At 36.3% G+C, this 16,082-nt stretch overlaps 1 protein-coding gene across 6 annotated transcripts in view; it reads right to left on the bottom strand.

Moving 5' to 3' along the window:
- ADK (adenosine kinase) overlaps positions 1 to 16,082 on the bottom strand; it is a 298,730-nt gene that overhangs the window by 75,269 nt on the left and 207,379 nt on the right. For all 6 annotated transcript variants that reach the window (XM_030030964.1, XM_030030968.2, XM_030030965.1 and 3 more), the window contains one exon: positions 6,748 to 6,918. In XM_030030964.1, coding sequence (XP_029886824.1) covers positions 6,748 to 6,918 — 171 coding nt within the window. The remainder of the gene's footprint in view (positions 1 to 6,747; positions 6,919 to 16,082) is intronic.

Genomic DNA, 16,082 nt, shown 5'->3' with positions numbered 1-16,082 from the left:
AGAAAAAAGCTAGAACTTGATTTTGCTTGTTCCTGGCTCTACTCTTGCTGTATGACCTTGGGCAAATAACATCTCAATTGTCCACCTGTAAAACAGAGACAAGATTACACACCCACCTTATTGGTTTATTCTGAGCTTTAATGTTTATGAAGTGTTATGAGACGCTCTGGGAAGTGCTACAAAGTGAAAAGGGTTATCAATCATCGTCAGTAAAACACAAGCTGCTGAAATACAGTGAAATCTGCCTTCCCTTCTTGCAGGACATGTTCTGTCTTGTGCTATGCTCTCTCCAGTATTCACAATCTTAAAAGTATCTCAACACTGCATAGCATAAGGAAGGATAAATATCCCTAAGCATTCTGAGAGACTACCACAAAATATTTTTAGTTTTAAGAAGTGAAGAATGTTGGAAAGTATAAGCTTCTCTTCTAAATACCTGCTTGTTTTCTGTAACAGGAAAAAAGAAAGCCATTTTTGAGATAGAATTCTGAAATTGCTTAAATAGCTAGACATTAGCTGAAAGCAGCACTAAATATAAATTTAAACACTTGGCTCTTGATTTTCCTTTCATTCATAATGTACTAGGTAAACTCTACCAAAATAATTACTTGCTTATTACTCATGAATTTCAGTGCAGCAGCTGAGACAATGTAGATAAATAAGATGATTAATTGAAACAGAATGAATCACAACAAAATATGTTGTTGTATAAGGTATGATTAACTCCACAGTGATTCATATCATTTCAGATAACAGGGCTTTTATCAAAGACGGCTGCAAGGTTGGGAAATGATTTAAAAGCATTTTATCTTAGAGAGCCACTGCAGTTCACAAGGGGGGGGGGGGGGAGCGGAAAGAGTAGAGATACGGAGAGGCACATTCAGTGTCTGCAGCTGAAATAGCCTTGGGCTGTTTCAGCATCCTTCCCACAGCACATCTTTACAACATGCCATTGACATTATCAACCTCCCTTGTGCTAGAGACCCTCTCATTCATCAGTTGGCCACAATTTATTAGATATTCCAATACTGAGAAAGTTAATTCTATGAATTAAGCAGCAATATTACAATGCCATAGCTTTCCCATAATTGAAACCACACCCGCACCAGGAAATAAGTGTCAAAATTCTACAAAGAGATCAAAGAAAAATAATATTTATTTTTCCTCTATTCAGAATTACAATTTTTAATTCCCAGGCTCCTTCCAAAGACTTTGCAGAAATCTTAAATGTAGGATTTATAAAAAGAGAAATTGCTATCTGTTTACTGCAGTTTAGAAAAGCAAACACCAGCAGCTGCTGACCTTAAAAACCTCTACCTGTTAATATAGAAGAGAAGATGAGATGCCTCCTTACAAAATTTTTTCCCATGTGTATTTAATAAACTGGGTCAGAATATCTGACTATGATTTTTAACTTAACTGCAGACTCCCTGCAGGGGACTGTGCAAACCTCAGTCTCTCACTCAGCCTGTGAAATGAAGATAATTACCCCCACCTGTGGGGCAAGTTTCTGAGAACTGAAAGCATAAGGAAAAGGATAATACTGGCATATAAATTGAAATGCAAAACACTGACACCCAACTTAATTTCATTTAAGATGATTAATGTTTCTGAAAACTTAATTCAAAATGAGTAAAGATGTAGAGCTGAAGGTAAAGGTTGAACTCATACGGAAGATAGCTTGTAAACAACCACTAACTGAAAATAACCCCTCAATATGGACCAGTTCCAGTAAGCTAAAAAGCAAGAATCAATGTCTCTTAAGGGCTCTTTACATAACATACATGCAAGTTAGCAGTACAGTAAAATGAGCCTCTTCAAGATACTCAGTTTCAAATATGATCTAGTATTTACTTTCTACTAATAATTCCAAACATTCAAAAACAATTTTAAATGCTTACTTGAAAATACTTCAAACATAAACATAAATTTGGTGATATTTATGGCATGACCAGCCATCCTTTGCTATGTTCCTTACTTCTTGGCCCCATGTGATACAGAGGAACAGGCTGAAATGTGTCTCCCTTTCATTATTTATTGAAACTCAAACTGTATGTCCCTTCCTCCACACACCAAATTACATTTGCCACCCGATCTTCTCCTGTCCCTTACCTCTTAATCGTTTCCTCAGAATCAGACAATTCACTAGTGTGAGAGGACATTCAGGTAGTGTAGAAAACTACCTGCTAGGTCTATAAACAGTAGCAACTACACTGGTGTAAATTCAGATCAATTCAGTTATGCCATTATGAATGCACACTAGTTTAAAAAGAATCACCACGAGGCTCATTTATCTTACAAAAGTGATTATGTCTCATTCAAGATTCTTGTGAGCTGCAGGCAGGTTCCTAAGCCTGCAGGTATCAGTCGGGTCCCAGGTGATAACCCAGTGGACGAAATTTGCAGGCAGGACTGAAGGTCATATCTTAATGTAATATATCAAAGTACATAGAGTGAAAGTTGTTTACAAACATGCATTATAGGTTACAGAAAGGGAACAGACCAATTTGTTTGGAAACTGTCATTTAGGTGTTGAACACGGTTTTATGCCAGAAAAATTAGCAGCATTTCCATTCGCTCCCGTAGTTAAAATAAGCACAAAACTACAGACAGACTGCAAGTTCAAAATCAGGAGCATGTTAAACACTGTTATCAGTTTTAGATTTATTGTTTTTCCTTGCCATTAAAGAGACTTGCCTTTATAAAGGCTTACATAGGTTCTTAAAGGCTGTGTCCAAACCACATATATTTGCAGGGATGCTTATGTTAGTATTTGATACCTCACTTGAAAGTATTTTAAATTAAGGAGGCACAATATACCATTTTGGTAAAATTGTAAGATGAAATGATGACAAGACCCGTTTGATATCTTATTGCATACAAAGGCACCTGTCTTTTTAAAAGCTCAGGATTCATAACTCCAGAACCACCACTAAAGATACTGTCGTTGCTTTTTAAAACATATAAGTCTTGCACGCAACCATCTTTCTTTTCAGCACATTTGCTGTCACACCAGCATCAATTTCCCGATGAGCTTGCAGAAGCATCTGTCTTTGCAGAACTTCAGCTTACAATCCTGTAATTAATTTGTTCAGAGACTGGGTGTTTAGAAGTAACAGCTCTTTACACTAGAGAGGAAGAGGATCTAATTTCCAAGAATAATTGTTTTCTTAGTTTTCTTTATTATATTTGTGCTTTAGAAAAATCCACAATTTCTCTTCTATATAACCTCCTCAACTTCTACTGATCGCTGTAGACTGTATACTGCAAGCTATATTCTTTGGTTACATTTCTTGTTGTAAAGCAATAGATGAGGAGCTCAGCATGTCTGTAAATCTAACGTTTCTAAATTCTAAAATTTCTCAGCAATGTCCTGCCTACATGTAGGAAGAGAACCCAGAAGATCTTTACAACATCAATATCTTAATAAATATTCCTCTGAGTCATGAATGACTGCCATATGCAGGGATGAATCATGTGAAAGCTTTGTAGCGTCCCTTGAATTCTGAAAACCTCCACAGAAAAGAAACTGCTATCCAGCTGCACGTCCCAAAATACACACACCGTTCCCCCCAGAAGTAGTTCCTTCCCTGAGGAGATGCCACTGTAACACACATCTTTTGGGGAGACTGGAAATTGAGTTCAGATTTCTGTGCCCACTATCGACTTTGATGGGTCAAGTATATCAGAGACATCAAGCTTTAGCCCTAACTGGGAAAGCGGAAAGAGGTCTGGGAAAGAAACATATGCAAATTTAGGCTCCTTAACTTGCCTAGTATAATTGCTGAGTAGGAAGCATTCCACAACGCTGTGTAGAGGTGTAAATTTAAAAGCTTTCACTCCTTTGACCATTCTGTTACTGAAAGTTACTTTGAGTTGCAAAATATGTACTCTAAGGTGAGCTTTTACAGACGAATTAAGCAGCAACTTGTGACAAAGCAGTTATCATCAGGAGATAATTGACCTTATTCGAGAGTTAAGCATCCTGAGGCAAAGTAGAGTGTGCTTAATCCTGGCAGGTTAATTATCCAGTGATTACGGTAGCTTGGAAGGTATTATTGCTAAGAACCATTTGCAAAATGACACTATTAAAAAAAACTTAATTTAATAAAAATTAAAACCAATGACAATAATCAAGTTCTCCAGTCATGTATTGCTAGATAATGACTGCAGAATGGCCCTAATTGGTTAGCAGCAAAGAACATATAATTATTCCTATTCTGAATGTTCTGTACTAAATTTATTATATGAAGTACAGTTAATAAGTATCAAAAATCCCAGGCAAGATGTTTGGCTAGTTATAAAAGGGATTTAAACAAACGATCAAAACACCAGTGGTCACTGAGGAAATGCTGAAACAGATACATGTACTGAGTAGTCATCCCAGCATTCGGTGTCTCCACTGCAGTTAAGGGTGTGCTGGCATTTACATTCTAAACTAGAACATTTATTCTGAGAGGTTTATAACTTGCCCATTTTAATTACCATCTGGATGAAACTTGAAATAACCAATCTCCATTCAGATGTAAATTTTTAAGTAGAAGATGTAATTTAAAATCAATTTGCCAATTGTTTTTAGTTTAGGAATGGCAGCAATTTGGAATTTTGCTGCTCTTGGACGTTTTTGCATTACTCAAAAAATAAACAGCTCTGCTTAACAATAAAATTGTATTGGTCTATAATGTGGACCGAAGATAAATATAGGGAAGAATAAAAATTATGTCTAAGAGTTATTGTTTGTACTAATAAATTAACAACCACACCACTTAGTATGCCTTGCTTATATGTTAACTTATGCACTTTCAGTATTTAACTAAACTAGCAAAACTGATGGAAAATGTAGCAAAAAGCAAAAGGAAGTCACAGTAAATGGGCAAAAATTTGGTGTTGGCTAGCTGAAGTGATTCATTGCCCATCAAGGCATATACAAACAGAAAGAAGTCCTGAATGTACTTGTAGATGAAATGAATATAGGAGAAAAAAACCAAAAGCAATAACAAAAACAAAGAAGGAAGCTACTAGAAGGCAGCACATGTCAGAATGAGCTTCTCTTGAGTTTTGCAACTACTCTTTACCACAAACCATATGCAGAGAGCAGAAATACTGACAATCACGAGATACAGCAGCTACTAAAAATTAGAAGCACACCATGCCAAGAGCGTGGTTTCAAGTCACACAGAAAGACAAGAGAATAAACCACTGCAAACAGCATTTCAACAACTCAAAAGCAGCAATGGCCAGCTTATCTATCAGAAAGTGAAGACTAAAAAATGACCAGGGTTTCAACTGACTAGTATAAGTAACAAATCATAAGTGGCTGGTACTCTGAATATATATATGTCCTACCGCCAAGTTTAAGGATGATCTTACCCTGAAAGATACCAAAATGCTTCAGAATTTATACACAGAAAATGCAGGGTGTCTTTCAACTTTAATACACACAACAGTCCTATACAATATTTTATGACAGCAGGTGAATAACACCATAGCAAACTGAAATGGCAGGGGAAATTAAGGTACTCTGAATATCATTTCTAAAATTGGAATGTCGCCAGTACAGTGGACTATTGCTTATAAAGAGCACAAATATACAAAAAGTAACAACCTATGTTTTATCTTCTGAAAAACAGCGTCTAATGAACCACTGTGATCTGAATTCTCCTAATAGGTCAATGGGGCAATATTTATATAAAAGACCAGCAAGGTTTAAGCCCAGAAGTTTCTATGAAGCCCTTCCACCCAAACATTGACTAGACTTGGTATTACTTAATTTGTGAAATCTGACAAGATTTTTTTTTGTTGAGATTATACTGCTATTTAATCAAAATATTCAGTAGCATCTTTGTGAGGACTGTATAGTTAAAGACAGAATAAAGGTAACAATTGGCAATAGCAGCAAAATGTCTGGAAAATACTTCTTCTGTATCATTAACTATAGTTAAAAAGGTTTTCCTTATCCTACTGCATCTCAAAACATAGCAATTTTCTTCATTTTAAAAATACTATTTTGGTTTAGAAGTCCTGTATCTGTAACAATGCTAGCCCCTAATGTGGACAACAGTGTAAAAACTGACTTGTGTTGGTGCAACTCCCTTTGTCACAATCAGGAATAACCACCGACAGGAATAAGTCGCTTTTCCAGAATTTTCCTGTACTAATACAGTTACCTTGAGAGACAAGCCCACACTCCATTTAGGTGTGTCACACTTTCCAAGGCTTTTTTTAACTTTTTTCTGCTGAGCAAACTAATAAATATTTAAAAGCACTTTCTGAAGTGGAAAAAAAAAAATCAAAAAGTGACAGCACTACCATGAGTGAAATTTGAATTCATTTGGTCTATCACCATGGTCTTCCTGGCAGAATTGGTCCATCTACTATAAAATCATTGAGAACCTTCTAAACCAATTAACTGTTTCTTAGTTTCCTCCTCAAAGAGTCGCCTTCGTCATGCACATGGACAGTTATTACAAAGCAGCCAATGTGTTGGATATTTTCTCTTTTAACCTAGAGTAAATTGTTCACGTCTCTACACTAGAATGAGCAAGTTGTAAACCTCTAACAGGCCAAGTGACATCTCTGGCATCTACTGAAATATCACAGTCCTGTGACTGTGGATTTCATTTTCTAGTGACACTTCACATGGTCAGTCTCTCTCCATAAATAATGGAGAAGCAAAAAGCAGGCTCCTAGACACAAACAGCTAGGTGCAAGAGATATAAATACTTCAATGGCTTTCGTAAGACTCACCGTCTCATTTCCAAAAAGGACGTCAACATAAGGCATGACTTTCATCATAGGCTCTTTGTAGAACTGGCTAATAAATGGTGCAGAAAGATTCAAGCTGAAGATCTTGTTGTTTGCAGAAGCCTGAGCAGCCACTTTTAATACTGCTTCTGGTGACACCGTCAGGAAGAATCCCTGCAAGCATCCAAACAAATCAATGTATGTTACTAATTTCATATTAGGAACCACATGAAGTATGCTGCTTCCAGGTCTCCTCCAACCCACCTTTGCCACACCCGTGCACAGATAAAAACTTCTGGATAATACTGCCTTTCCATTAAGGTATTATGGAGGTGACAAAGTTTCTGCATATGCCTAGAATCACAGCCCCCCAAAATTAAACGTAACTCCCTACCTCTGCATTCCATGTAGTACACTTTCCCATGGCAGCTGAGACTAATGTTCGTATTTTAAAAGGTGATATTAATTCTAAACACCCCTGTTTAGTAACAGAGTCAATCAGACTGTGCTGCTCAATTCCAAAGTCCAGTACGATGGCTCTATACACAGCTAGGAGATTACTGAAATCCCTCGCCTGAAAAATTATTACCTTGTTTATAATAAATATGTTGAGTGTGCTGTCATTGTAGTAGTTGTTACTGTTTTGCAGGAAAAACCTAGGTGTTTTCACCTTTCTGTACATGTAATTCCCCCCCCCTTCCCAAAAGTATTGTTCTTTATTCTGAATATGAACATTCAAGTATCAATTGTGAAACCAAATAAACAGAACTCAACCAGAAATTACTATGTGCCTACCAAATTGTGGATGCCGATTTCACCCCTGTAGGAAGCACAGTTCAAGGCTGCCATTTTGAGTATAGCATTGCAGATGGTTACCTCAACCACACGTGTTCCAGGATTTATGTAAAGATCCCCTACAGTTTCATTAATCTACTAATTAGACAAAGGCTTAGTCTTTACACTAATTAAACAAATTTTGTATGTTTCACTTTTATAATCCTAAAAGCAATTTTACTAACTGTTCTCAAAACTCAGTGAGTAATAGTAATTTTCAAGCAAGAGCAGCAAGTGTTAAATTTAAGGCCAGAGATAATGTCTAAGGCACAGCAACAAACAACTTTGAGGGGGGTCTGATAAATAAGACACCATCTCAGTCCTGTCTGTAACATCACCACCATGACACTCTAAAACGTATAATAGTGATACAGTCTTATTTTCCAGTTTTTATCCATATTATTATGTCTTTGGATCATGGAATATCTGTATTTTCATCCTGCATGCTTCAGCTAACAGATCATCTTAGGCATTCTACTTACTAGAAAAAATAATATAATGAAGAGTCTACAGATTAAAAATGACTTAGAAAGTATTTCTATTTATTTCTCCTTACTCCACACTCTCCAGTCTAACAAATACATGGTCGATTTCAAAATCTGGGCACAATTCGCTACATGACAATAAAAGTCCAAAGGGTGCAAGGATGCCTTGCGTCTTGTGGAGTTACTCAGTACCTTGAACGACTGGAAGCCTGTAAACATTCAAGCTTTGCTATTTTTACATTCTGAAGAATTAAAATGAACAGTTTATATAACATCTCGTCTCCATAGCAATCTCTACCATCTTTTAGTTTTTCATTTAATGAACAGAGTTGGATTTTTTAAAAACTGTTCCAAACACAAAATAAAAACCTTTCAAGGCTAACGTTGCCAGCTGTGGATAAATCACAGATTGCTATACAGTGGTCTACGTAAATAGTAACCTGGTCAAATAATTAGGCTTCTTACCAATTTTAGGCTGAAAACTTCATCTGAACTAAAATACATCTGATTGTAATTTAAGGTACAGAACACTATCCCCGTGAGATGTAACTCAGGCCTGCATCCAACTCCCTTTTCCTTGGAAAGGCAAGATAAAAGTACTGAGATGCAGATAGGAGAGCTTGCTTTTCAGATCCTGCAAAGTAAAGGCCGGAAACTCTCAAAGGCTACAGCTCTGTCTTCTGGGTTTCCTAAAAATCACTTCTGCCATTTAATTGCATTCTTCCAAGAGTTTTTTATATTTTTATTTAAATAACTATTTCACATTAAAACATCTAGAAATTAAGAGTTGTGTGTATGAGAACTCTTTGCCAAGTATAACATTTCTTTGCAAAAAAAAGTTATAGCAATACAAAAAAAGGTTGTAGCAGTACAATTCACACAGTGGAATTAAAGTAGGAAGAAAATGTATAAAATCTGAACTGAATAGATTTGGGTTTAAAGAAACCTAGTTAGACCCCCCCTCCTTAAGTATTTAAATTGAGATTGTCTCTATTTTTAGTGGAATTCCACTTACAGCTATGGCCAGTATAGTTACAGGAACCCAGCTTCCTAAGTTTGAATTACAACTAGATAAGCCACAGACCATGCTACTGGAGCATGCTACAATTTTTTACAGGAATAAACTCCACTAAAACAAACAGGTTTTCTTATATCTCACTGGGATTCACAGCAAAGTCACTCTGTGGCTTCCTTAGAAGCAGAGCCTGCATGCTCTTGCAGCTGCCACTGCTTTTCCTCCAGACAGATGTCTACAAAGGAATGCCTAAGTCAACTACTCCTCCTACTCTAACAATTAACTGTTAGCCAACATCAGCGCTGAGTGTGAGAATAAGTGTATCTCGGTATCACTGGTATAAAAGACTTTGTATTTCACTAGCAAGAAGTCCTATTCCCACCAACAAGAAAGTTAAGAGGCCCCTCAGAAGATATTCTATACCCACCTACACACCTCAGTCTACTGAGAGTTTTGGGAACCTTTTTACCCTCAAAACCCAAAGGTACCTTAAAACCATGAGGAAAATATCTGTAATCAAAGGATGAGACACTTAGTTAATATACAGAAATTCCAACAGCCTGGGAAACTTATGTTGCATATGAAACAAAATTACTGTGAATGTATCTATCTTTGTGAAGAATGTTGTACATACAAGGACATATGGTAATTGGTCAGTGCAGTCAAAGTAAGTGAAAGGCAGCAATATTGTACTAAGAAAACCTATTAAACATTAAAGGCTATCGTACATACTAGCAGCACACAGTATTCCTTTGGCATGCACTGATTGAGACTGAGTATACTAGATGCTACCGCTTCATGATGTGCCACTATTTTCTGCTGCTCAAAATGTAACGAGCCTCTTTCCTATGCCAGGAGGAAGGTACCATTGTACCACAAGCCAGTGAGCGAGGCTGAACTAATACATACACCAGGAAAATAGGATGATAGACTGAATTATTTATATGTATGTTTGTATGTATAGATGCCCAAAACACAACAATATTTTTCTTATGCACTATAAGCAGTCCTGTCTAGATAAAGTCCTTTGGTGGAGAAAAACATTTTCCTTGTGGGAGAAAGAGAAACAAGAAGGAAGAAATAAGAAAAACACATTTGTGTATTGCAGACACATGGCTATGGGAGATACAGTAGCTTGTTTGTAACTTAAGAGCTTTTAAAATTCAATATTAAGATGCACATGACAGCAGTAGACAAAGTCAAGAGAGAAAATCATATTAATCTCACTTTTACAATATTCAGGAATTCTTTGATGCACCTTTTAAAATATGCCAGGGTACTGTGAATATAGGGTAGTCTTTTACACTCAAGTCTTTTTTTTATAGACACTAGCATTACTGGAAGGATTTGGTGGGTTTACACACAAGCGATTTGTCTTTGCAAGTCATCTCTCTCATTTTTATCACACGCAGACCCAAAAGGTTTCTTCTGACCTACACTAAGCTCATACAGCACTAGCTATAGCAGATGTGAGGGCAGCAAATTAAGGGTGTCAAAAGTGTCAGCAGCACAGAATCAGAGAGTGTTGAAAAACCTCACGAAGCAAGAACAACTCTGGCTTTGGCAGAAATAGTTCTGTATAAGGTGTTCTGTCCAAACTGAGAAGTCTTGCCATCATTTGTTCACATGAAATAACGTGCTTGCACTGAATTCGTCTGGATTACATACATGCAAAGTTTGCACAATGAGGATCAAGATTAATTTTTTTTTTTAAGCCAGTGAGTATTCCCTTAAAGCCAAAACTGAAATCTGTGATCTAGTGTACATTTAGACAAATCCAGGCTGAGATGATAACAAACAGCTTTGCAATTTCGGATTTCTTCTTGTTTAACAGCACAGAAGCAATGTTTGCATAAGAACATACAGAGATAATAAAAATTAGGATTGTTTTCAAACCTACTACCCACTAAAATGCATCTGCCCTCTCTTCTTTCTAGTTCTTTCTCTTTCCTTGCCACTCCCATTTGCAGAGTGGGTTACATGAAAATAACTTTATCATATGAGTGACAGGATTTTGAACCATGGTATTCTGAGCTGATTTTGAAATGCCATTTGGTAACAATGTAAAATCAATAAATCGCAAGTGTGAATCAAAATATTTAACTTTCAGAAACACATATGCAACAGTCTGCTGCCATTTAAGACAAATTATATTCTGCCAACATGAAAGGAACACATCATTTAATCCAAAATTATTTTATAGCAAGCATTTACATAAAAATGCAATTATGACGACATCACACTCTCATCCGTCTAAAGGGTGGAATTTTTCAGGCACATAGAAAGTTTGACAATTACGTAGTGACAGTCCTGATAAATACTGTGATTCAGTAAAGCCCTACAGAAAGCATCTAACTTCAAGTATGCTGGCAGTTCCAGTAAAAGAGTGAGACTGCGAAGGTGCCAAAAGAACTTGCTCTGCTAAATGACAGACATAACCAAGTCAGAGTTTTTGGACCTGGTTAAGTTTCCTATATTCTGTACACAAAGAGAACTTCAAGCCACACACGTGGGCAGAAGAGACTTGCCTCAGCTCTGCTCTGCCATCAGCCTCATCTGCTGCAGTCTAGCAGAAATATCAGGGCTTGGAAGGAGTGAAGCTGCAACACATGGCAATTCTTGGGATGGAGAATGAGCCACTAGGTAACTGCTCCAGACAGAAGAACTTACACAAGGCTTCCAGGTGCCTCTACAACCAGAAGACACTGAAAGACTCTTGCCATCTAGCCTCTGAACTGCACGGAGCACAGACTGGGTGCAGTCCATGTCCCACCCACTGTGAGACAAGGCAATGAAATCATCTTCCTTCAGAACAGAAACCAGAAGGAATCTTCCTGGAACATTAGAGCAAAAGCTCTTCATCTGTCTTAGTATTTATGTGAGTTTAAAAGAGCAGGGAGCAATTCAAAACCAATCTTTAACACTGAGCTATCTGAGCACGATACTTGGAATGTGCAACACCGTCAAGTTAGCAGACATGCTGACCCCTGACCTCTTCCTCTGAGTTTTGAGCATTTATACTTGCAACCTGTTCCTGCTTGAAATTATTTGTTAAATTATTTTCCTTACTGAGATATGACAGAATGGTATCAAATGATAGAGATATTAAAATACTCCATGTGGAAAAAAAAATCAGAAATTTTAACAAAACACCACAAATTAAATAAACAACATGACCCTTATTAGTGAAGGTGCTTGTGCTTTAAGTAATTTTTTACTTTCTCTAGGAAGGACAAAACCTCTATATAACTATCCACTTGGGAAATGTTCAGTCTGTAAATTCGTGAAATATATGTACGTTATTTTAATCTATGTACCAGTTCTTCATGTAATAGGTCATTTAGGAACGTAGAAAGCACCTACACGGTATCAATTGCATTTTGGAACTATGTTTTATCTTGTAGTGATCAGCAAGTGGGTTACTTACTGAAACAAAACCCACTGCTTTTTGTCCAGTTCCTACTGGAGACAGTTGTTTTAAATCAGGAAGCAAGGACAGCAAGAATGCAACAATTTCTCTGAGTAATTGTTTTGGCTTGTTCCTGTATGCATTGTTTATTTTTATGAAAGTATTGCTTTATAACTGGAAAATGACTAAGCTGTAAGCTATTGTTTTATCATTCTGAGTGGCCAGTGTTTCTGTTTTTGATAAAAGCCAAGTTTCAAACAGTTTTCAGTAACATAGGAAAAAACCTAACTGTCAGTAAATGTGCTTATATTGACCGTGACATTTTCCTCTGTGATGGTGCCAACATGTCAGAAGGAGAGGATTGCTTTCAGACTTGAACAGCTTCTTTGTTGCTGAAGTGAACTCTGATTGCTGCCATATTAGTATCTATCAGATTACAACAGTAGCAGAAAACCTCCAATATATATGTTAAAGAAAATAATTATTTTATGCATATATTAGCAATTTCTTTTTAATTTTAAACAAGTTGGAAATCTTTTTCAATTCTGATTACTATTGATTAAATTAAGCACACTCCAATAAGTTCTTCCAAGCCATATTTAGCACAAAATAATTGTGTGACTTCACTTGAGATGTATACTCGCAGAGTGTAGAGATTAGAACTTTAACAATGAGGTGGAGGTGTACACACATATGCGAGAGAGCAGTAATATACTTAGTTTTAGTGTAGGGAAATGTCATCCCAAATAAAAAATTCTCCTATTTCCCTGGAAACTACAAAGTTAGTTAAGCTCATTTTGGCAAGATGAATTAAGATCTTAAGATGATGGTTTGACATAGCTCTCTAAAGTCTGCCCCTCTGTGAGGGAGCAAAAAATCTCTATATTCTCTCTAAAGGTCAGCATACGGTTTTATGTGAGTTTATTAAGCTCAGGGAGGGAGATGTCTATTTTTATTTATACTGAATTTATAACAAAATTTTGGAGGAAGTATTAAACATCATCTGGGAGACAGGAACCTAGAGGTTTTATTACTTTGATTAATAATTCAACCTTTTTTGCCTCTGTTTACCCACTTGCAAAATAGTTATAATGATAAATACACCTCCATTGGCAGAACCAGTGGGAGGTTTAATTACTTAATGTTACTGAAAAGACTGAAATTCTGTGTTGAAAGGTATTATAAAGTATAGGGTATTACCATCAATAAAATATAAGCTGCAAATCAAACAAGCTATGATAAAGAGCAAGCCACTTTTCTTCTTTTCTCCTAGTACCCCCAAAACACTTTGCCACACTTTTTCTTCACTGAAAACCAGATTAATCCTTACTGAGAAAGCAATGCATCTTAAAATATTTGTTAAATTGTTGATTAAAGAGAGAAACTGTTTCTTTCACCTTTCATCCTTCTAAAATAACTCTTTATCAAAATTAGGTTTGCCTAACCCATCTATTAATATGAGGATAACACTGTGTTTGGACCAAAAAGTAGACTCAGACATACCAATTACTCTTTAATGAAACACTGACCAGAAGTCTAAAAAATGGTAATTATATTATTTATGATGTTTGGAACGATGAGATAATTGATTTTCAATCTTAATTTCCACCCTTTTGAGCACAACCCTAGGGTCCCTGTCCTGGTAAATAAGCATTTCAGGAAGTATAGAATAAGGTATAGTTAATTTAGGCCCTTGATGATTGTGCAACATTTGCTTTTTTGTGTATGGCTAGTTACATTAATATAATTTGGCATCTCATTAATTATGTAAACATCAACCATATGTTGAATTCATTCAAGTTTGGTGTGTACATAATATTTATGGTATATTAGTAAATTGAGAGAATCTATGTAACTACAAATGCATAGAGAATTCCTAATTCTCTAGACAGTTAATCCTGTTCGAAAGGTCTATGAGCAAACATTTAAAACAAGCCTATTCCTTGCTTACTCAAATAGCCTTCAACAAGAAGAGAAAAAATGAGAGTATCTTTTTAATTAAATGTGCTTATATCAGCACAATGGTTTATTTTATAAATACAGGTAGAACACTCAAAGACTGAAACAATGACTGACCACTGGTATGTTAGTAGATAATCACGGTTGACTGACTGGGTGTCAAAAGATCCCGTAAAAATGCAGATTATTTGATATCGTTGTACAAAGTCTGTGGAGAACCATTCAAAGCTTGCATATCGGTACTGCTGACTTAAGAATTTTGTTTTTAATATTCCATGGCCCAAAAATCATAAAAATTCTTCTGCTGTGTACATGCAAGAGACTTTCCATACAAATATTGTGACTTCTGGAGTGGAGGGGGAAACTAATTTGGGCTTGCCCTGCTGTATTTATAAATATTAGTTCCCCTGCTCACAAGAAAAGGAAAAAAAGTCCTCACCGACCTCTTGCTCCATACTAGTACACACTGCTATACCCGTGCCCTCAGAGCGTCAGGATTCCCAGGTGATGCAGAGGAATGCGACTGTTACATAATATAAACAAATACAGGAATGAGCCCACTGCCATGAAAAATAAGTCAGCTCCAGCATGACTTCTATACCTTATGGATTTCCCTGTCAACAACGTGGTCATGAAAGGTTTCACTTAAATTCAGGTTAGGAAACAGATATAAGGTATAATAAAACATAGGTATGTTTTTCCCTAAGCACTCTCATACTGAAACACTTAAGCAGAAACCTTTCTTCCCTCCCCCCCAACTACCTTTGAGATCTTGTAAATTATAAGAACATAGCAGCATGGGGATTAAATATTAATCAAAGTCATCACCATCATTGTTAGAATATATTTCAAGAACCCCAAGAAAGAGCATATTATTTCACTAATAAAGATCATATCATCAGAAAGACTACACTGATACTGTAGCATGGTAGGTATGAAGAGAAAAAAGAAATGATCAAGAGGCAACACAAAAGATTTCTGAAGCTTATTGCACTATTCAAATGCTAACTCATCCTTTAACTGAGTCCTTGTTTAAGTAAAGCAGACTCACCACGGGCAAAACAGAGCTCTATATAGAACCACAGAAGCATTCAGTGTATTTACAAAATGTAATTTTGCCGGGGAAAAAATAACACAACAAAAACCCAACGATCCAAGCTCCATAAATTGTATCAGTGAAAATCCAGAGCAGCTCTAAAGCTTCTGTGGCGATCTGAATTCATTTGGTGTGCAACAGGGCTACGCAAAGCGCAACCAATGCACCTGAAACTAACATTGTTCATGGGATCACTTATTCTTTGCATTAAAGTAATGACAAGTTTTATGGAATAATAGGACTTTTGCTATTTGCAAATTAAGGTGTAAATCATGAATAAAACAAATACCCTCTCCCACTCCCTAAGGTATTTCCTAGCTGATTTTAAACAGCCTACATATCCTTATGATATATTTAATTTAATGTAAGCACCACTACCACATAAAATTAAGTGCATAGTAAAATAAAATGCTCAGAAGAACTAAAAAAGTAATTGGCAAAATAATGAAGGATGTATTTCTTTCAATTTCTGGCTTACCAAGTTTAAAAGTAAGTGTGTTAACATTTCCTTTTAAATATCACTCTTCTCGCAACTCTAGC

Source organism: Aquila chrysaetos, chromosome 11 (assembly GCF_900496995.4).
Source record: "Aquila chrysaetos chrysaetos chromosome 11, bAquChr1.4, whole genome shotgun sequence".
NCBI lineage: Eukaryota > Metazoa > Chordata > Aves > Accipitriformes > Accipitridae > Aquila > Aquila chrysaetos.
Note: the sequence above shows the minus strand (reverse complement) of the source record. Positions and strands in the feature narration are given on the sequence as shown.